This window comes from Aulostomus chinensis, chromosome 16 (assembly GCF_037954235.1).
Source record: "Aulostomus chinensis isolate RoL2024-O1b breed Wild chromosome 16, RoL_Achi_v1.0, whole genome shotgun sequence".
Classification (NCBI taxonomy): Eukaryota; Metazoa; Chordata; class Actinopteri; order Syngnathiformes; family Aulostomidae; genus Aulostomus; species Aulostomus chinensis.
The window spans coordinates 18,125,839-18,148,831 of NC_141335.1; the positions used below are offsets into that span (position 1 = coordinate 18,125,839).

A 22,993-nucleotide genomic window follows, 5' to 3' on the forward strand; every position below is an offset into this window, starting at 1 on the left:
GAGGACTAACTCTGACCGAGCGCTCTCCATGGTGCTGACACTGCTGCTGTGAATGGACTGAACTTGTCAATGTAATATCCCCACCAACCAGTGTTCAAAGAACTCATGACAAATAAGTTGCGTCTCTTTCTTTCTCGCTCTCTCTTTCACACACGCACGCACGCATGCACACACACACACAAACACACGCTACTTTTGTTGTATGTTTTGACCCACTCCGAAACCGACCGGAAACTCCCTCTAACCTGTGGGTTGACTTGCAGGGCCCACTAACCAGTGCATCACCAAGGACCAGTGTTTGTCTTAATGTCAAACAGCTATAAAAATGTTGACAGAGGGTAGCTTGAATGGGGTCTGGGGGGTGAAGAAGGTGAGCCCTCTCATGTATTATCTGTGCCTTATTGTGCCTCTTCTGGCAGGGGTCAAGATGGCTCTCTTAAAGGTTTTTGATGTGCTGTGATGTCATATTTACTGACAATTGTTTGATTCTTCTTATCTCAACAGAACTGAAAAGACTATTTCTGATTTCAGAAGGTAAATGCAATCTGACCTAAAAAAAAAAAAATGTCTGAGGTCTCAAGAAAACTTCAAATCCTCAGCAAAGTGCACACAATGCAGGGTGTGTGCAAATGATAGTCGTGTGTTTGGGAGCCAACAATCTGCTGAACCTCAACTCCTCTTGGAGGAGTTAGGGAGTGGGGTACCCCAAATAAATGTTTTGCAGGATACTATTGTATTTCTAATAAATTAAAGTGCAATGTATCCAGGAATAGTTGCAAATAAAGTCAAACAGAAAAATGAATATGCATGGGGGGGCAGAATAAGAAAGCCGGAAGCAATACAAGAAAAATAAAGATTGTGACCAGTGATGAATGGACATTAATGAGAGCCACAGCTCAACAGATCTCACACATTATTGTATAAGATTTCCATTCAAATTATATTGAAAAATACTGGTAAGGGTTTATTTTTAAGAGACAGCCTGACTGACTTGCTTTTATTTGCTGTGGATCTGTTTTCATATCATGCCAATATGGTCAATAATAAGCATATGAACAAGGTTTTCTTCTAGCTTTTCACCTTCAACACTACACAACTTTTCTTCCTTTCTTTCCCTTGGTCTCCCTCCCATGCCACCGGAGCCTCCATGTTTCCCTGCCAGCGCTGCCTCCTCCCTTGCTGTGCCTGGTGAGGGATGACCTGGCGCTGGATCTGGTGGGAGCAGCTGGAACGCAGGGAGGTATTTTTACCCAGTTCCAGAGGGGTGAGGAGGGCCAGGTGGGCACAGAGTGGGGTCTCTACACCCTCTCTTGTCCCTGGTGGATGTCATCTGTGCTTAGGTAAGCACCACCTCACCATGCCCAGAACACACACCCCACGCCTACACTATACCCTGATTGAGATCTTAAGAAAAGATCCATGTAAAAGGCATTTGCACAACATTAAAACATTAATTCAAGAGATTCATCTATATTTTTCAGTAGAACATTCCCACTGTCTTGACACAATAGGAGAGCATAACACATTAGAAGAACATAATTCTTTATTAATAACTGTATAATCATTATTTATAATTTAAAATATGAGAAATATAATATAGCTATTCTTCTAATAATATTTCCCTGTCTGGATCCACCCAATATACTGCTATGAATGTTTTTTTTTTGTTTTGTTTTTTCACCGTAACTAATCAAGACTGGTGCTGGTTGCTGTTAATTGACTTCAAACATGCATGCATGCATGCAAAAAAAAAAAAAAATTCTTGTAAATACAAGTTTATCATGGCAGGACAGCTTGAGAAACTGAAACAGCCAAAACTATAGTCAGGTGCACAATTAGATATAACCATGTAAATGAGCCTTAAATAGAACCCAGATTTAGCAGGTTGTCTTACAGAGGAGAGGAAGCGCAGTCTTAATTCTGAAACATCCCTCTGATCTAATAAGATGACAGAATGCCTCATGTATATGTATAATCATTCATTTGGACTGACATTACAACTTTTTTTTTAATTTATCTGAGTCCAGACACTTCTTTTTTTTTTTTTTTTAATTTGTAAAACACTGTCCGCATGTTCATTACAATTAATAACTAATTATTTATTTTGTTATTTTCACCCCAGTACACAGTGTGATAGACAGTACAAGTGACACACCCAGCCGAGGCATTAAGAGTACCAGTCCATCCACCCAGCCCTCAAGAATACATGTTAATTAACTGCCCGAACCCAACCAACAAAACAAAAAGGACCTCTTCCTTAAAAAAAATGAACTGAATCACTGATAGCACATCAGAGTGCTGGTTTTGCCATTTTCTTTTTTTTGATCAGCATTCCAATTTTTGAAGTAAACCCAAAGCAAACGGCCTCGGACATCCCTAGTCTATATTAAAACTGAAATCATCAAGTACTCTGGGACAAAAACGCATGAAGCATTCTCTTATCTGATATTTTGGAAGTGTTTGAGATGCAAACATTCCTATTCCACCAGCCTGTATTTACTACAGTTGATAAAGATTTTGTTTATTTCCCTCGATAGCAGTGAGGACAGACTAGTCTATGCAGATGAGTGTGTATGTGTTCATTTTCTCCACTCAAAGAAGAAGCTTTTCCATCATGCTGAGGTCTATGTGGAGATGTTTTATCTGTGCTATATCTCAGTCACAGTAGGTTGTCGTGTCTCTCCACACCATCTCCAGTCTGTCCTAGATTTTAGGGCACAGATGATTTGCACTGATTTGCTATCAGCAAATTGAACATCCCCTATGTGTTTTGCGAAGTATACCTCTTTGTATAATGATTGGCTGCATGTCAGCATCCAGCTGTGGAGCATTTGATAAAGAAATATTTTTAGTGTCAAGCGCGACTTACCCTAGACTTGAGGTTTACAGTGAGAATGTGCTGTCTTCCAGAGGAGTCTTCAGCCTTCAGCCTCAACGTTCGGAACTGAGTGTCTATGAAAAATAGCCTGAAGATGAAAACACAAAATAAATTCATTATACCGCAACTGCAACTGTTCAGAGAGGACAAAGTGCACTGATAGCACAGCAGCCATCATTCACCATTCATCACGGCTGTAGAAAGTAAAACTCTGGCTTCAGATTTGGCACCTGTGATACAAACAGTGACATTATACTAGGCTAAAATGCCACTTTCATACCCAAATAAATAGACAACTGGAAGCTTTCTTCCTCTAAGACTATATACTACATTGCCCTCCAGAGTGTTCTTTTAATGCAAAGGAATATAACAAAACCTATAACACAGAGCCTTAAAGCATTATTTAATTTGTTTATTATATTATTATATTTATTTATTATCTAATCATACAGAAATACACTTGAATGTACTTTCTGTTTTCACAACTCACGAGGAAAATATTGACAGATGCAGTTCAACAAAAATGAATCGCGAAATGTTTTTTACAACCTTTATGGCAATTTCAGTATGTGCCTCAACCAAATCAAACTGAAGGAGTCACATATAGTCTAGCAAAATAGACTTAAAGCTATAAGAAAGCCCTTCGTAAAACTAGAGCAGCCTACAACTCTGCACTAACCGAGGAACACAAGAACAACCCCAGGTTTCTCTTCAGTACTGTAGACAGAGAGCCACAGCTCTATTGAACCAAGTATTCCTGTTTCCCTGGGTAGCAAAGATTTCATGGACTTCTTCAATGACACAAAATTCTACTAATTAGAGAGAAAATTCTTCTCCCCCTGCCATCAACTGACAACATGGCACCCACAACCCAAGAAACCTTAGAGGCAGCTGTTGGACCAGACATACACTTTGAAAGTTTTTCTCCCATCAGCCTTCATGAGGTTAGTGCAATAATTTCCTCCTCTAAACCATCCACCTGTCGTCTAGACCCCATCCCAACCAAGCTGCTTAAAGACTCTCTACCCCTCGTTAGCACCTCTCTCTTAGATATGATCAATGTGTCGCAGTTATCTGGTTACATCCCACAGTCCTTTAAAGTAGAAGTAATTAAGACCCTTCTCAAAAACAACTCTGGATCCAGATGTTTTGGCCAACTACAGACCAATATCAAATCTTCCTTTTCTCTCCAAAATTCTGGAGAAAGCAGTTGCTAAACAGCTCAGTGACTTTCTCAACAGCAATTGCTTATTAGAGGATTTCCAGTCAGGTTTCAGGATTCATCATAGCACAGAAACAGCACTAGTCAGGGTTACCTTTGACCTCCTACTGGCATCAGATGAGGGACTCGTCTCTGTGCTGGTCTTATTAGATCTTAGTACAGCTTTCGATACCACTGAACATCATATCCTCCAACAGGGACTGGAACATGTCAGTGGCAGTAAAGGAACTGCACTAAATTGGTTTAGATCATATTTACTAGGTCGATCTCAGTTCGTACTAACTAATGATAACCCCTCTGAAACTACTACAGTCAGTTATGGTGTTCCACAAGGGTCTGTGCTTGAACCAGTCCTCCTCACACTAAACCTGCTTACATTATAAGGTCACACTATAAAGAAACACTCAATTAATTTTCACTGCTATGCAGATGATATGCAGCTGTACTTAGCAATGCATCCACTTGAAACAAATCAGCTGACAAAACTGGAGGTCTGGCTAAAGGAGATAACATTGATGTCCATTTTTATTAAACTCTGACAAAACTGAAGTTATTGTGCTGGGCCCAAAACACCAAACACCTTACAGACACCCTATCTAATGAGATAGGTATCCTGGATGGCATCACCCTGGCCCCCAGCACTACTGTAAGGAACCTAGGAGTTCTCTTTGATCAGGATCTGTCCTTTAACGCCCACATTAAGCAAATTTCCAGAACTGCTTTCTTTGATGTACGTAACATCGCTAAGATCAGGCAAATCCTGTCTCAAAAGATGCAGAAAAACTAGTCCATGCTTGTGTCACTTCCAGGCTGGATTACTGCAATTCCCTCCTATCAAGCTGCACCAGTAAGCCCCTAAAGACTCTCTAGCTGGTCCAGAACGCTGCTGCGCGTGTGTTCACAAGAACTAGTAGAAGAGACCATTGGTGTGTCCGAAAGCTCGTACTTCCATAAAGCATACTTAAATTTTCAAATTGAGTGTACTAAGCAAACTATGTACTCAATCGCGCAGTGCGCAAGTTTCGAGGTTGCAGTGCTGTCCCAAATCGCATACTGCCATGACAACGCGATATCTTCTTCTTCTACACCGATTTGTGACCGGCTAGCACTGTATCAGCATCAGGTAATTACCGCCTGTCTCAAAAAGATGCAGAAAAAATAGTCCATGCTTATGTCACTTTCAGGCTGGATCACTGCAACTCCCTCCTATCAGGCTGCACCAATCCCAGTCCCTAAAGACCCTCCAGCTGGTCCAAAACACTTTTGCCCGTGTGTTGACTCGAACTGGTAGAAGGGACCATGTCTCTCCTGTACTGGCTTCTCTACATTGGCTCCCTATCAAATTCAGAATAGAATTTAAAATTCTTCCTCTAACATACAAAGTCCTTGCCTCCAATCAGGCACCTATTTGACAGAGCTCATAGTCCCCTATTATCCAGCTAGAACCCTTCACTCCCAGGAAACGGGGTTACTGGTGGCTCCTAGAGTTTCTAAAAGTAGAATGGGAACCAGGGCCTTCAGCTATCAAACTCCCCTCCTGTGGAACCGTCTCCCTGTTTCGGTCTTGGATGCAGACACCCTCTCTACCTGTAAGAGCAGACTTAAGACCTTCCTTTTTGATCAGGCTTATAGTTAGGGCTGCTTAAGCTGGCCCTTAGATATGCTGCTATAGGCTTAGACTGCCGGGGGACCTCCCATGATTCACTGGGCTTCTCTCTCCTCCTCTCTGTCCTCCTATATGTGTTATACATAAATCATACTCATATGTCTTACTAACTCATCTTCTTCTCCAGAGCCTTCAGGCCCCCCGCATCCCAGATCCTAGGTGCTGCTGGAGGAGGCTACAGAACTGAAGAGGCTCAAGCAGCCAACTGTAGCACTACCTGCTCCTGTCCCCATCTGTCCATCAGTCTCTTCCCTTTCTCTCTCTCTTTATCTCTGTCCCTCTCTTATATATATCTGTCTTCCTCCGATATCTGTCTTTGTCTTGCACCACTCTCCTGCTCTTTCCCCCCAACCTGTCAAAACAGAAGACTGTCGCCATTCAGCCTGGATCTGCTCAACGCTCCTGCCTGTTAAAAGGAAGATTTTTGTTGCCGTTGTTGCCTGATGTGCTTGCTCATGGAGAATTGCTGGGTGTAAATTCATCAAAGGAGTGTGGTACTAGACCTACTCTAAAGTGTCATGATATAACTTTTGTTGTGATTTGGTGCTATACAAATAAAATTGACTTGACTCGACTCAATGGCCCATGAAGTCTGACATTTGACATGACATCAGCCACTTTTTTTACATTTGTAATTTAATGCTACGTCACCAAATAACATATCTGAGTGAGAGTGCACTAGGCCTTGGCGATGTCTCGATTTTATTGATTAATTTGAGTTTTTTTGTTGCGGACAATCTAAAAAATTTAAAATTGAGTTTTTACTCTTCTTGCTATGGCGCACCTTTTGTCCCCCAGGAGCTTCCATGGCTTTCTCACTCACCCTTCTCCCTTGTTTCCTGCGCACACATAACAGCAACATGGCTAAGAAGAGCGAGAAGTTTGTTTCTAGGGAAGGAGTAGTATTGTCAGTGGTTTGGAACTGGTTTGGGTTTGTCTGTCCATTGCAACAAAAAGCAGCAGCACAACAAACTTATTTCAGCATCTAAAAAAAGAGGCATCCAGCCGAGCAGGAGAAATGCCACTCTTTGCGAGGGGAACAAGACTGCTATAACCAACAAACTCCCAATAAAAAAACAGCTTACTGTGATGCAATCATTTACCCACGGGACCATGTATGATAAGAAAGGGCACGATTGAGAGCAATCACTGAAGTGATCGCTTTGCACATCGCTAAAGATATGGTACCTATTTATACAGTGGTCAGTTAATTTTTTGATAAAGTAAAAGCAGAATTTGTTCTGAGTTCTCTCTGTCCTTTGTACTTCTTATTTTCTTAAAAAAAAATCGGAAATAATGGTGAATCAAATTTTTATTCATATACATTTTATTCTTACTTCATATCGCCCAGGCCTAGAGTGCACTCCGGTCCAACTTTATTTTGTCTTCTTCTGGTGATATTGGCTTCAGACGAGATGCCTCACATGCACACCATGGCCCTGCACAGGTGTGCATGTGAGGCATCTAGTCTAATGTGTCACATCACTTCAGATGCCACTGAGCTAACTTTTTCACAGAAAGATTCAATTGCATTCCAATTCCTCTTTAACCTACCTGCCACTTTGGCAGGTAAGGTAATGAAACTACTACTAACTGTTACAAACTACTGTCTGCCGTGTGCGTGATATGAAACATTCTTAGTTTGACCAGAGCAGTTATGTTCATGGCCAATCAAGATGAAAACTGACTTTGACCAATGGAGGAGCACTCTCTCTCATGCTTTCAAATTTGTTTCAGGCCAAGTTTTTGATTCAAGCATAAGATTCCAAACATTATGCAACCGCTTTGATTCTTTCAGTAAGTTCAAACTCTTAAAATTAGGTTTGGTGGTGTGACCTCAGGGTGGGAGTTTGAATGTGAAAGCCTGAGGCCCCTTGTAAATTAGACTCATCCTTCCTGAGCTAATTATAACCTACTGAGGTAGAGGACACGACACTGATCCGACCCAAGCCTGCACCAACACGACTGTCAGATTTACTGCTCCCACTGCTGCTCGAGCACTCCATGAAGAAGTGAGGTCCTCCCTCTCTTCAGTCCACTCTTCTGAGACTTCGAGACAAAACACAGATCTCAGACAAAGGATTGGGACAGTTCTTCTCCAGATTTACAGTACATCACGAAGGACATTGTGCAGGGCCTGACGTTGCTGTATATCTGCTAAGAATTTATGTAGTGTGTTAGAGAAGAGTGATGTGAGCAGTGTGCTCAGGGATGACACAACGCACTTGCGGAAGTGATTGAATGATGGCAGGCAATGTCTGCAACGCCCGGCTCATAAAAGTGTCTGTTCACTCATGATCAAACACAGGCGAAGGGCATCATGTTGGACTGTCAAAGATGTCTGCACATACAAACACACGATATAATGAGCAGGCCAATTTGAGTCTCTTTTGCCCCATTGCTTACACACTTTACCCCCTCATCTCTCCTGTACCTCTAAAGCTATATTAAAATCTCTTCATCACACTCACAGACCCAATCACACAAATTTGTCACATTTTGTGCAATCTGGTGAAATATGTTGATTCAATCCAGCAGTAGAGAAGAACGTCCTCAACAGACAACAACCCAGATATTTCATATCCTTGGGTAGTCATATACAAATAGCACAGACCCATAAAATGTCCATTACTGCTAAGAGTAATAAATACACAAATCTGTCAAGCAAAACTGGTTAATAGACCTATGTAAGTGAAGAAAGTGGCAAGGATCCACAGCATTAAAATCAATTAAAAAAAAAGTTGACTTACAGAAATAAAATACAGATGATTTGTAGAATTCATGAATAATGTGTTTTCTCTATAGAAGTGGAACAAGGGTCTTAAGGTAATATAAAGACAACACCCAACTACATGAGTGTTCTTTTGATTATTTTACATTCATGTATATGTAGTACCAGTGTTGGTACTGTAATTTGCCTAAATATCCATCTGAAGAAGCGATAAAAATATTGTTTGTTTCTGTTTGGAAAAGCGGTGTAAAAAATGGATGGATGGACATAGAACCATCCACCCATCCTATCATCCATTTTCTTCCGCTTATCTTGTTAAGGGTCATGTGGGGGCTCAAACCTACCCCAGCAGCTTTCAGGCGTAAGGCGGAGTTCGCCCGGAACAGGTCGCCAATCCATCACAGGACCAACACCTATAGACAGACAACCATTCACACATACAGCCACGCTGTCAATTTAGAGTATTCAATTAGCCTAGTCCCATTTGCATGTCTTTGGAATGTGGGAGGCAACCAGAGTACCCAGAGAGAACCCACACAGGCACAGGGAGAACATGCAAACTCCACACAGAAAGACCCCATGCCCGAGCCAGGGCTCAAACCCGGAACCTTCTTGCTGTGAGGCAACAGTGCTAACCACGCTATAGTGGTCCTATACAGGCAGGGGAAACACTTCAAACACTAATGTACCATCAAATAAGAATCGGTGCTGATTAATAAGTTAGCCGAACAAGCTAAGTGAAATGCAAACCAAACAGCACAATGAAATCATCTGAATATTGGTCAACATTTGTTAGCCAACAACGTGTGGGCTTATTTGTCTTTACCAACATGCCCTCCATGTGTCCCACTCATAAATTGCAATCTCATATTCTATGTCCACAGATTTGCATTCTCGTCAGTGTGGAAAAAACTCCCAAAGTATATTAATGTTCCAGAAGGAGATATAATGTCAGTAAGATCACTTATTTAATTTTGCATAAAGACAGAGTAGACAGCTCTGAATATCACCAAACTTTACTTAAAGTTTAGTTTTGCATCTACAATGAAAAAGTTGCATCAGTGCATACTAACACACATATTTCTACCTCCTCTCCTCTGGGGTCTCATGCCCATGATAGCAAGGACTAGTTTCAACCCCTACTTGGCCATGATGGAAACAGCGTGACAGTCAGATGTCCTGCTGGGAAGACTGATGAGAGCATCCCATTTGCAACTCCACAGCCAAGTGAGCGGCTTCCAGACAGAGTACGACACACACATTTGTGCTTGTGCATGTGTGCTTGTGTTGAGCAAGTGATTCATGACCAGTGAGATCAACACACGTGTATGCGGGTGTGTGCTGCATGACAAATTCACACGCAAAATGATAAAGGAAACTTTAAAGGAAATAGGACAAAAATGTATGTATAAATCAAATGGACAAAATAACACTTTTTTTAAGCACAGAGACATATTTTATACATTTTATATATATATATATATATATATATATATATATATATATATATATATATATATATATATATATATATATATATATGTCATTCTGATTTACATTTTTGAATCAGTTCATGATTAATGAACTAAGCAGGGTATTCTCATCATCTTAGAGGATGATACTGCATGTAACTGAGTACCGTAACTCCCTTTGCAATTGTATGAAGTATTGAAAATCAGCAGGAGAAAATGCCAAAGTGCTGGAAATTCAGAGATGGCTTACACTAGACACTTTACTGAATATCCAATACAGATGTACAAGGTTCTCTGTAAAAAAGGTTGAGTCAGCTCCCCCAGAACATCTGAGTACCACCCCTCATAAACAGTCATTCGAGTAACGTCAGGCACTACCAGTAAAACCTAAGTGGAACATCCTGCACAAATGTGACCTTTCACGTAATCTGAACATAGCTATGCATCTGGACAATGCTTATGTCGCAAGTGTCAGCTTTATTATCAGTAAGTGTTCAAACATCAAAGTTACCATTATGACAGAATTTATGGAAGACACCACAGGTTCACGTCAGACCCAGGTCAAGGCCCAGGGGTTATATCAGCTCTTCACCTTACAGACGAATTACGAGGATGAAGAGCAAGAAGTTCTAAACAAAGGATATCAGATGATATTCCTTATCAGCAGCATCAATCAAACAAGTGATAGATTAACATTGAAGTTGAACTCCAACACCGAGACGGGCAGTTAAATGTTTAGGAATTTTTTTGGTGTTGCTGATTAATACATGATTAGATTCTTTAATAGCATTGGTCAAGGAAACCAAAGCAAAAATGGAGAGTACATTCAAAATCCACACACTTTTCAGAACTTGAACTCATAACTCACTTGATGTGAGTGCTAAAAACTGAATTACTGTACCACTGAAATACTGTGTGGAAGAAAAACAGCCGTATCAATCATGAATACCAAAGACTGACACTGACAGTGAAACCTGTGATGTAACCCAATTAAATGTAGCTATTGCAGTTGTTAGTTGATTTCAACTTTATTCATGTTTTTAAGGACATTGGTTTGAATTTACTGCTGCATTAACAGACCTACATGTTCAAAAGGTGTTTATAGAAAGAGAATGAATGCTTTTTTAAAAGCTTAACAGCAATTTAAACAGTTGGAAAAGTTGATGAAAAAGTATTTGAAATCCTCCTACACTGACTGCAAGTCTCACATGATGATAGGAAGTTAGTCACTGTCCTGGTAATGCACGCGCTCGCGCACAGACACACACACAGACACAGACACAGACACAGACACACACACAGACACACACACAGACACACACACACACACACACACACACACACACACACACACACACACGGGCTGGATGGCCCAGCAATGTCCTGCTGACAAAGAGCTGCTACAAATCACCCCAGAGGAGCAGCAACCCAGTGTGACAGAGTGATAACACAGTGATAACAGACATCACACTGTACGTGCACCAAGACACTGTGAACATTGAGTGTCAGCTGTGGCTGTAATGAAGCCTGCATCTTCCAGGGCCATGTTCTGGGGCCACCAAGTGATGGCAACTGACCTACTTGACCTCATTTTCCATTAATTAACACACGGTATGCCATCCTCAGCCAATTAAGATGACCACACACTCAAAACACAGAAATGGAAGGACGGGGGGAGAGAGTGAGAGTGAGAGAGAGAGACACAGAGAGACAGAGAGAGAGAGAAAGAGAGAGAGACAGACAGACTCATTTACCTGGCCCAATCAGCAAACAGAATTACAGCTGAAAACCCCTGGTGGCTATTAGCACGGCCCTTGCCAATTAAGACACTAAGCGAATCTCAAGTGCTTTGGAGATTGAGGCCCACTGTGTATAATGCCTCCTAACCGTAACGCGACACTGAAAATGATGTTGGTCCCATTTCTAGCATAAAGCATACCTTCATCCCCCCCCCTTCTCCTATTAAAACCTGAGAGTCTTCAATTAGAGCTATTTGCATTTTGCTAATATCATAATTGTCGCCGTGGTCATTAATAGTAAAGTGGAAAATGAGTGTAGTAGTGAAGGCTTAATCCAAGCTGTGGGAGAATAGATATCTCAAGCCCACCCCTCCTCTCCTGACGGGGGACACAGTGGTACTAGCCGGGCCTGTCACCACACATGGGTTGACAGTTATTAAATGTGACCTGGATTTAACTATAACTCAATAACTAAAAATAAGGAAGTCATTAAGATACATTTGTTAATGTGTGGCAATGTTGTTTCAGGCTGTCCAATCAGTTTTAGACTTCGGGGTGGTGTGCGGGGGGGGGGGGGGCATTGCTCTATATAGCCATTTAAAGCAGAGGAGGTTTCTACACCCCAGCTAGATATGTTAATCTTACCTCTGGGGAGAAAGAGTTAAAATAAAAATCAATAAATTACAGTTTCGGTGAGCAGCTCATGACTGCTTAATTTTGTACGTAAACACTTGAGGTGTTCTCTTTAAGTTCTCTATATAGCTTCTAGGAAGAAAACCAGAGTTGAGATCTGGATCATTGTGGAACAAGCACCGCCAGCACTCGGCAGACAAATTACTTTCAGAGTGTCCTGGGACCATGTAAGCAAGGAAAGGAACATAAAAGCGTTGTTCATTAGGAGGAAATAATTATTTTATTAACTATTTGAATCTCACTATAAGCCAATTTAAATTGAGCAAGTATTGCAGAAGTAGGTTCTGTTGTTACACTGAGGAGTTACTTCAACACTTTATACTCAAAAATAATCAATTAAGCAACTGGACTCACCTCTCCAGTTGAGAATTAGGATGACCTGGATGACTGAGAATATACACAAATACTTCAACATTTTATCTTTAAGCATTTGCTTGACAGCCAGATAGTTCTTTTCAATAAGCTCATCTTGATAAATTTTCACGTGCAGCAAAAAACAGCTGTCTGTGTGACACACTAAATTCCATAGGAGAATCATAATTTTGAAGCATTAACATCATGAGTAAAAGGTGCACAGTGTACAGCTGGGTGACCCATCAATTTTTCTCATAAATCTTCCTGGGTGTTATACAGAATATAGAAATTTACCATGGATTAGTTGGTTAATTATGTTTTCTAAATCTAGACCTTTTAAGTCTTCTAAAATAATACAAATTTTGGGAGGTAGATAAATGGGTTGGGCTCAGAGTAAGAGGGGGTAAATTAAATAGTGTCTATTGACAAGCAATCCCCTTAATATTGACTTTTTTTTTTGCTGACAGTATCATATTGATGTTGACAATAATAATTCTTCTAATTCTTCTTACTCATAAAAATAAATAAGAAATATATACCATTTTCGTCTCCTAAAATCTGCTGTTATGATTTCTGTGATGCAGAAATGTTGACAAAATCACTAAATAATGAAGACTTGAAGACTTATAGCCAGACCCAAACTGTACGTGAGCATTTACATAACTACGGCTGTCTGGATAGTTTGGGCAGCGTTTCTATACCGCTGTGTTGAGTTTCCTGATGTACTTTCAAGAATGACAGTTGAAATGCAGCGAATGACTTTGAGCTTTGTGGTACTATATGGCTACAGGTGCACCTTGGGTACATAAATCTAAATCAAGTTTGAATACTAGAGCACCTGGCCAAAGGCTGACAAAAAATCTGGGTTTTCATGCTATTCTATGTATTTTTTCACATCACCAAAGTCAAATAGATGCACAAAGGGGTATAGCGGTGTCATTTAAAATCCTGCCAGTGTTTGAATTGGAGCTGAGGTTCACAGAGGAGGGTCAATAACAAAACGACACTCCTGTGAAAGAAATAAAAGCCTTTTGAAAAAAGAGCCAACAAGAGTAATTCATCAAATCACCTGTTCAACAAGCATAAACTTGTACACAAGCCATATTTTCTCACCAGGCAGTAGCAGCCAAGAAATGGACTTTTATTCTCTACTATTGGTAGGAAATCCCAAGAGAGGAAAGGTTTTAGATTTAGGAAATACAATGGCAAAATCAGTTCTCAGCATATCAGATACAATATCCAATACTATGCATCTCTACGCCTCAACTAATTTTTACAAACAGGGGCATGACAACATTCACCATGCACCCTTGGCCCAATTTTCAAACGATAATACAACAGGGTGGATTGTGCTGACAAATTACTCTACCAATCAAAATTATCACTTGAAGGTAGGGCTGGGCGATATGACCAAAATTTTATATCCCGATATAGCTCATTTTATATCCTGATACGATATACATCATGATATAGCACATTTTTGGAAAATTCAATGAATGAACAGTTTATTTTATTTTTATTTCTTCCTCCACTTTTGCCCGGCACTCATCATATAAAGCAGGTAACACAACGCTACTGATGTGTTTTCAGCTGGGCATTTCATATCTAGGGTCGAGTGTTTGCACTAACTCCAGAAACCCCCGTTTCTCGACCATGTAGATTGGAATCATATCTTTACAGATGTGCTAACCCTAACAGCCATGGTTAGTTCCTTCCACCTGCGGGAAGTATGGCTATATGGTTTGCCGCGGGTAAAAGCCTGTTGCAATGTCTGCATCTGGAGTTTCTTCTTAACGTCAACGTCACTCGGCCCAGCTTTTGCTGCTTTTTCTCGTTGACTCTCTCTGTATTCTTTTTCATGATTCTTTTTCAGGTGATAAAAAAGTTATTCGTGTTCGAGTCTGTTGTTGGATCGGGCAGCAGCATACTTTACAAAGTGCAGTGGTTTGATCCTTGTCGGTCTTTTTATATCCAAACCACCGCTATATGACAGAAGTTCCCCCTCTTTTAAGTACAAGCTCGTCGGTTTGCGCTGGTTGTTCGTCATCTTGTTGTTGTTTAGATTGAGAATTGGTAACATGTTCTTCTGTGTGGTGTCCAACGTCTTCCTCCATGGCTGTGTATGTTTGAGCCGCGTGCCTGGGCTTGCCGTAAGGCGCGTCGGTGACGTAAAATACTGCCGTAAAGCCTGTTTTGCGATACCGCGATATAAACAATAAAGTTTAACATTAAATAATAGACATTTTCTATCATCCAGACGATATATATCGTGATATCGCCCAGCCCTACTTGAAGGTAAGACTAGGCTTCAAAACTGTGAACTATCCCTTAAGTGACTCATAGTCTTTAAATGATGAAGACTGGTTGGTCGGACTGTTTTACCTCCTGGTAGCTCACTTACTTGTCCCACCCAAGGGTCTCCATCTCTGAGATGAGCTGGGAGTAGTACTGTGGAGGCCGGATAGAGCTGCACTCTGGATTACACTTGAGGCCAAATTCCTGCAATGAGAGAGAGAGAGAGCACTTATCAAACCTGGATTACTATGCACATCATATAACATCCTCACCACACTGGACAATTATTTTTCAAACAACAAACAACATAATATAAATACAGCTGAGGTGACTCATGGCCAGTTAGGTCCAGATTGTTGCCTTTTTCATGTATTGAGCGGAGTATACATGTACACCTGTGCTCCAAACCAAGGCTATCGATAATGTGTGAAGGTTCTCATTTAATTCTTTTTCATACACCTACAATGTCAAAGTGACAGTGCAAAGCATGGTGTCATTCTTGTCCTTACCAAGACAGTCTTCAACTCCAGAATGAAACTGACAAGATCAGGCGACTGCTGCAGCCTCTGTGAGGAGTCAAACAACAGAGAAAAGACACCCTTGAATGGGAAGATAATGAAGTGACACTCTCTATTTTTTTCCTCTAGCCAGCCATTCAAATCAAACACAGTGTTTGTGATTAATGGGGGCTGCCACCTGCTTTAATAATTAATGATAGCTTAAAGGCTGCGAAAATAATGAACTTTGCAGCCCGGGGTGAAATATCAATCTCATGCAAATAACCCTGAGGGGCCACATAACAAATAGGGACATTTACCAGGCGATGTTAATTAAACAGTGAAAAATATTTTTCTCTGCTTAAGAGTGAAGCAAGCCTGATGGAAACAGTACAGGAAAAATGCCAAGCATGATGCAGCCAACACAAAAGAGCCAAAATGGCTTCTATACCAAATTAAAATAGAACAATCAGAGATGGCTTAAACAAAACAACACAAAATATGATGATGCAATTGGCAGCAATGTACAACACAGTCTTTGGTCCTGTATGTAAAGTTTACCTGCTTCACTATGTGCTCATACCCACGCAACAGGTGTTTTAACTGCCAACAGCAGTGCAACCTACGAGAACAAAGTTATGCAGAGTTACTACCCCTTGACAATGGTAAGACCATATGGTTAGGCATTTCCTAAAATGAAAAAAGGCCAAGAAGGCAAGATATGAATTAGGGAGAAGTATGATTAGCATGTTAAAAAGTGGGCAAGTCTTACTAGACATGGAGATGAACTGTATGCTCTATGTGGCAATTGGAACAGTGTGCTGTCAAATGACTTGCACATAATCTAGTGATGGGATGTTAGCTCTGAAACAATAATGACATTATTGTTCTTCAGTTATAGATAGATATTATCTTAATATCAAGTTTCATATCCGTGAATTTTGTGGAATTTTCATTAGAACAGACAACAGTAGCAGTGAGTAAAATTTTGTCATGTCTGTACTTGGCTTTTTTGAGTTGATGATCCTCTGGCAGTATTATTCTCATTCTGAAGTGTCTCTCCTGTGATAAAGTAGCAATAGTCCAAGTTACACCACAGCCACAAAACACTATTTTAAGTATAATACATTCATGACTCAGGACGACATAACGTTAGCCAGCTGCCTTATCAAACGACATCTAAGACTGTTAAATTGAATGAAATCCATTGTTTAATAGCAAAATATTTAGGGCATCTTGTCTGAAAAGTTATAACAAGTTGATACAAAGGCAAATTCAACATAATGCTACGACTGCTTTTTCAAGGTCTGGATGTAATCTTCAATGAGCAGGAACACTCCATTGACATATTAACCTACCTGGACCGTGATAAATCCGTCATAGAAAGTTTTCTCTTTGTTTAGGGGTAAAAGTAGTGGGTTGTCATTTTCCAAAACAGACTCCATCACGCTAATCTTTAGAATTCACTGCTTCCTTGATTTACGCGAAAAGATACACAGGCTAAGTTGTACTGTTTCTTCGTGGCATTAAACAAACACCTGAGCCTTGACTCACGCATTTGCCAGTTAAAAAGCAGATTTACACAGAAATTATGTCGCGTTTATAGTGGAACTGCTAGCAAGTCGAAGGAGAAACTTCCGCAGCCCGCCATGAAAACCGAAACATGTGACGTGTCAGGGTTGCCTTCCAGGTCTGAAGAAAATGTCGGAATTATAGCCATCGCCAGCTGTTACAGTTGAATACGTCAGTGACTCCTAATCCATGCATTCGGTTGGGGAGGGGTCTATCCCAAAACTGACATTGGGTAAGAGACTGGGTACACCCTGGACGAGTCGCCAGTCCGTCGCAGGGCCATAAGGGGCAATTAGGGGCTGGGTATCTTGCTGTAGGATGGGGAGGTGAGGATGGAACCAGCGCCTTCTGTTGCTAGACGTCCAATCTACCTCTGGGCCATGCAATTTATGAATTAAGATAACTCTTTATTCGCCCCACAGTTGGGAAATTGGCAAATTATGTTAAAATGTATATATTTTCTACTTAAAAAATAATTATATGACGCATTGTGATGCTTTATCCCATGCAGTATAATCAAAAGCAACTCAGTGCAATTTCTGGAAGAACTAATTTGTACTTGATCATAGCATGAATAATTTCTCCATGAAATGATAGTGTGGCCATTACTGTAGGATCCCTTAGTTTCTTCTATTTAAACATATGTTATTATCATGAACTAATTTTAAAAAAACTCAAGACTTATTTCTCTATTTTCTTCCTCACTTCCTGGATTTATGCACACTTTTCTTTTTGAAAGAAGACATTGTAAGATTGAGAGATTATTTCACTGAAAAAAAGGGAGTTAATTTGTGGCCTGAGGCTAAAAAAAACTGTGATAGTATACATTTTTTCATGTCATGTCAAATAGATGTATCAGAGATGCAAATTCCAAATTCAAATTTAGCTGTATTTTTTAAGGTTCAATCTAAGATTCATTTCATAAATGAGTTATATTAATTTTCTTCTGAACTTTGGACTTACTGTATATCTTCAGTGTTTAGAGTAAAAGCAAATGGATTTCGAGTCTCATAAACTTGTGGTGTTTGCTTGTTAACATATTGTAATGGTATCATTAACATTAGCCTGTATTTCTCAGGAGTCACGGTATTGTGTGGTTGCCTTTTCATTGGCATATATATATATATATATATATATATATATATATATAGAGAGAGAGAGAGAGAGAGAGAGAGAGAGAGAAAGAGAACCTTTCCTTTTCAATTCAACATGGTCAATAAGGGGCTGAGAGGGGCTGAGAGAACAATTAGATGTAAATTTGATCATCTGTAATGTCTCTAAATATCTGTGCCAACCTTTTACCTGCTGCCATAATCTGAGCTTGACCTGTTCCTATGTATTATAAAGAGTAACTGGTCCAACTATATTCCCACAAATTTTCTGACGTGTGTCTTTAAAAATATATTTTTTTTTTTTTACCAAAATCAGTCAATCTTATGTGGGAAGTTTATTTTCTTGTTATATTTGATCACAATTTCATAACTAACACAGAAATCATCAGCACATGCCAGCAATTTACATATCAGGATACCTTGTTTAAAATTTTCAGCTTAGAGTTAAACATTTTACAATATTTTACAGAAGTCTGCCTAGAATAGAGAGGTATACGGTTTTTAAAATATGGCCTCCAAGACTGTGATTTTACTTTTTGAAAATAATTTTCTCTCTCCGGATAGGCACCATAATGGTATATTGTTCTGCAGAGCTTGAACATGGTCTTGACTGAATTTAGAAACAGCATTGACATGTCAATCTATGGAGTTGCACAAGAAAAACACAAAAATCTGGAAATAATTCTCTTGTCTCAAAGTCAGTTGTGAATGGATTTTTGGTTGAATATCAGAAATCTGAATGTTTAGTTATAGGCTCACAAACAACACATTTTTAAATTTCCAAGCTTTTAATGTGATCTAAAAAATGGCTAAACTAGACTACAGAGGACGTTATAGACATTGAATAAAGTCACACTGGACAGAAAAGAAGCACATAGCTCAGTTGTGGTGACACTGATGTCATGCATCTGAGGTAACCTTCGTTTGAATTTGAACGTTACTTCTAGGAATTGTATGTAAGTTTCAAAAATCATACAAGTGATATTCATTATCTTGCTGAGTGACAGGAGTACAAGCTCTTTAACAGACGATGTTCTATACTTGTCAGGGATGTTTCAAAGCGGACTTTAAACCATGGCTGTATGTAGTAGTGCGTGGACATTCCATTTTCTATAAATTCCTGACAAACGTTTCCTGTTATTTTGTTATTTAGATACTGTATTGTGAATCTGCAAAGTCAGGAAATCCAATTTTACTATTAAACATGATATACAGCTGAATGTGAATACACATTAATCAATTAAATTCGTCAAATCTTAACAGACATGCACAAGAGACATAAACCTGAAAACACAGCTTCAGTTAAAGTGATTCAGCACCAAGTACTAACAGCTATTTGCCTTCACAAAGATTTTTTTTTTCATTACTGCGTTCACAAACACTTTTCCATCCATTGTCTTCCTATTAAGGGTCGCGGGGGGCCTGGAGTCTATCCCAGCAGCTACAGGCAAGAGGCGGGGTTCACCCTGGACAGGTCACCAGTCCATCGCAGGGCCAACACATAGAGACAAACAACCATTCACGCTCACAGTCATACCTACAGTCAATTTAGAGTATCAATTAGCCTAGTCCCTAATTGCATGTCTTTGGACGGTGGGAAGTAGACGGAGTACCCGGAGAGAACCCATGCAGGCACAGGGAGAACATGCAAACTCCACACAGAAAGATTCTGTGCCCGAGCCGGGACTCGAACCCAGAACCTTCTTGCTGTGAGGCGACAGCGCTAACCACTGCACCACCGTGCCACCATCAAACACTTTTATTTAACCTAAAAACAAATTACAGGCTTTCTGATTTGTCACTTGTCCATGGTAAAGACAAAGCAGAAGGGTTGTAGGTTTTTTTTCACAGTTTCCTGTTGTTCAAAGTTGGTGGCTATTGGCTGCCATCAGTTTCAAGATCAATATATGTGGCTGGATTTTTCTGTATTCTGGAGTGACAAAAAGTGATGCTGCAATGAAAAAACTTATTTGTGAGCTCAAGGCAACTTTTTTAAAGTACTTTAAAATACCCTTTTTCAGTTGAAGTACTGCATGGAGAGCTGAACACAATTCAGTTCAGTTGACATTTTCAAGCCAAGCGCCCTCACCCTTCAACTAGCAAATGAACTTGCACGCCGTTTGCACCTGAGTATGTTAATTTGGTATGGTCTGGCATGGTGCTTTGCTATTTTGGGGTACCAGAAAAAAATGTGCCATAGACCAAGTAGAGGCTCCTCTCTGGTCAATGGTTATATGTGTTAAATGCTATTTAAAGGGTGCATTAACCAGATGAGCAGATATGCAGCTTTGCAGTTCTACTGATGCCCGGCAATGTGGAATCATTGGTTGCCACCTCCTCCCATGCCCTCTTCACTGCCTTGTTTGGGTGTGAGCCTGCTGCTTCTATTAACACAACATGTGCCTTCACCTGAGGGATGTACTACGAAACAAGTTCCACATAGCCAGGCTTTCTTTCAATAAGTTGGCTCAACAAACCCTAAACTCACAATCAGCGATAATTGTTATCACAACAGTGGATATGAACTTTCTTTGTCAATTCAGGCTTTCTGCTGCAGGCTCTGTGCACGTCCCCATAAAAAGGGGCGTTTAATGTGTCATTTGACTCTTAGGAAATGGATAGATCGCATGTTGCCTACTTTAGTCAAGAAGAACAAGTGACTATAATGGAGGGTTATGAACAATATCAAACAATTATGACAGCAAAAAGCAACACAGTTGCTGCAAATAAGGCGAAAGAGGAATGCTGGCAGAAAATTGCCATTCGTGTAAATTCGTAAGATTATATATTTATGTTACCACTCAATGCACTCTCTGCGCCTCCCACATCCAGAGCTCTTAAACTCCTTAGGGAATCCTATGAAGAAATTAGATTTATACATAATATTTCACATTCAAGTATTCGTCATACTAATTATTAATATAGTGAACTATAAATGTACGTTACCTGCAATTTTATAGATGGCCTCTTTTATAGCCATTGTGGGCAAATGGCCAGGGAACCCTAAAAACATGTTCAGTAGTTTAGTGAGAGCACGTACAGCTTTGCAAATGGCGCGGCATACGGTACTCTTGCTCAGATTTACTGCATCACCAAATGAATGCATGTAGGTTCCCATGAAATCTCGTGGCAAAAAAACCCACAATGATAAGCACACAGTTAGGGCTACTGTGCGTGCATGGCTCCTTTTTGTGGCGTTAGTCACATATGGGTCCAGCAGTTTGCATAAATAACATACTCCCTCAGCTGGAAAAGATAGCGTATCACTCTCTCTCTAAATCCTCTCTCCTTCTGAAGAGAACCTTGCACAATAATTGCGCCAAGGGCCACTGGATTATTCAAAAATGGTAATGCCATTTTCAAAAGATGTGGTTAGTGAAGGGGCAGCTCTTTTTATAGCTGACTGAAGCCAAAACTCTAAACATAACCTGCTCCGGACCAGGTTAAGTTAGCCGCTTCAGTTACTTTGGTGATCTAGACAGGATAAAGGAGAGCTCCCCTCATGACATTGAAAACCCTGGCTTTAGTCTCAACATACCTCGTGAACCCACTAATCTCGCTTTGTAGTACAGTCCTCTGGTGCACAAGTTTGTTCAGGTGAGAACCGTTCACTTCTTCCCCTGAAGTACAGTAGCAACACGCCAAGTCCTGGTGCAACTTGGGCTTTAAAGTGAATGACACAAGGCATTCTAATTGGTTTGCTTGATGTCTCACCTGAAACACACCTATGAGTAATTTGATGTCTAATGACTGCCTCTTTGTGCTGTGATTTGTGCACTGATTACACACCCTCTAAATACAAAAATGAGGCTAAACACCCAAACACATATCCCACATATAGCGCTATCTGCCAACTGCCTGGTGCCATAGATCATTTAAATAGAGCCCAGGCTTTTCAAATGTTTTTCTCTACAGTCTGTTGCATTCACTCAATCATTTTGGATTGGCAGTGGTGGCATGATGTCACCATTTGATGCATGTCCATTGTAATGCAACAGATTAGTTTTAAGCCCTTATACCCCTATTCCAAATATCTAAAATTGAACTAAGTATGACACTTCTAGTTCAGCGCTACAATGAATAAATATAGGCAAGTTTGAGTTGGTTCAACTGAATATGTCCGCTGGTTGTGCTTGGCGCAAGGGTTGTAAGGGTTGTTAGTTTGTTAAATTCAAAGTCTGTAGAATACTAATCACTACTACTCGTATTGATTTGACAAAAAGACCTGGACTACAGGTCATGATTTTTTTTTGTTGCTTTGGCTTTTATTAGCCATCAGTCATCATTAGCTTCACGCTAAATCTAAAGCTGAGTTTCATATATGTGTCTGGTTCTTTCTGCATTCTGGATTCACAAAGAAGTAATGCAGTGGGGGAAAATGACATGATGAGACACATATTTGTAAGCACTTGAAAGTAAAAACACACTTTGGGTGATGAACTACCATCCATCCATCCATTGTGTACCGCTTATCCTGTTAAGAGTCACGGTGGGGGGGTGAAATAAAAGGAGCATATTTCACCTTGAAATATATATTCACTCATTCTCTACAGATCAGAATAGCTGGAACTTACAGGAAAACAATGGGACTGCAGATTTTGTCTGAAAGAGGTGTTGATAGTGCCCTAAACTGCAAAGCTTTCCAATGATGTGTCACATAAATATACACTTAAAAATAGCAGTTGTGTACAGATGTTTTTTTTAATGTTTCTGACTTGTGCTTATTGTCTAATGATAATTTCAATCCATCAGCCACTGTCCT

General features: G+C 40.1%; 1 protein-coding gene across 2 annotated transcripts in view; it reads right to left on the reverse strand.

Annotated features, from left to right (window-relative positions):
* fancl (FA complementation group L) overlaps window positions 1-17,220 on the reverse strand; it is a 32,254-nt gene extending 15,034 nt beyond the window's left edge. For both annotated transcript variants that reach the window (XR_015109412.1, XM_086180415.1), the window contains exons 1-6: window positions 16,906-17,220; window positions 16,551-16,609; window positions 16,109-16,169; window positions 15,560-15,616; window positions 15,157-15,254; window positions 2,870-2,966 (exon numbers count right to left, since the gene is read on the reverse strand). Coding sequence is in view for 1 of the 2 variants with exons in the window: in XM_086180415.1 (XP_086036541.1) it covers window positions 2,870-2,966; window positions 15,157-15,254; window positions 15,560-15,616; window positions 16,109-16,169; window positions 16,551-16,609; window positions 16,906-16,992 (459 nt within the window). In the remaining variant the exon portion in view is untranslated. The remainder of the gene's footprint in view (window positions 1-2,869; window positions 2,967-15,156; window positions 15,255-15,559; window positions 15,617-16,108; window positions 16,170-16,550; window positions 16,610-16,905) is intronic.
* Window positions 17,221-22,993: the final 5,773 nt, after the last annotated feature.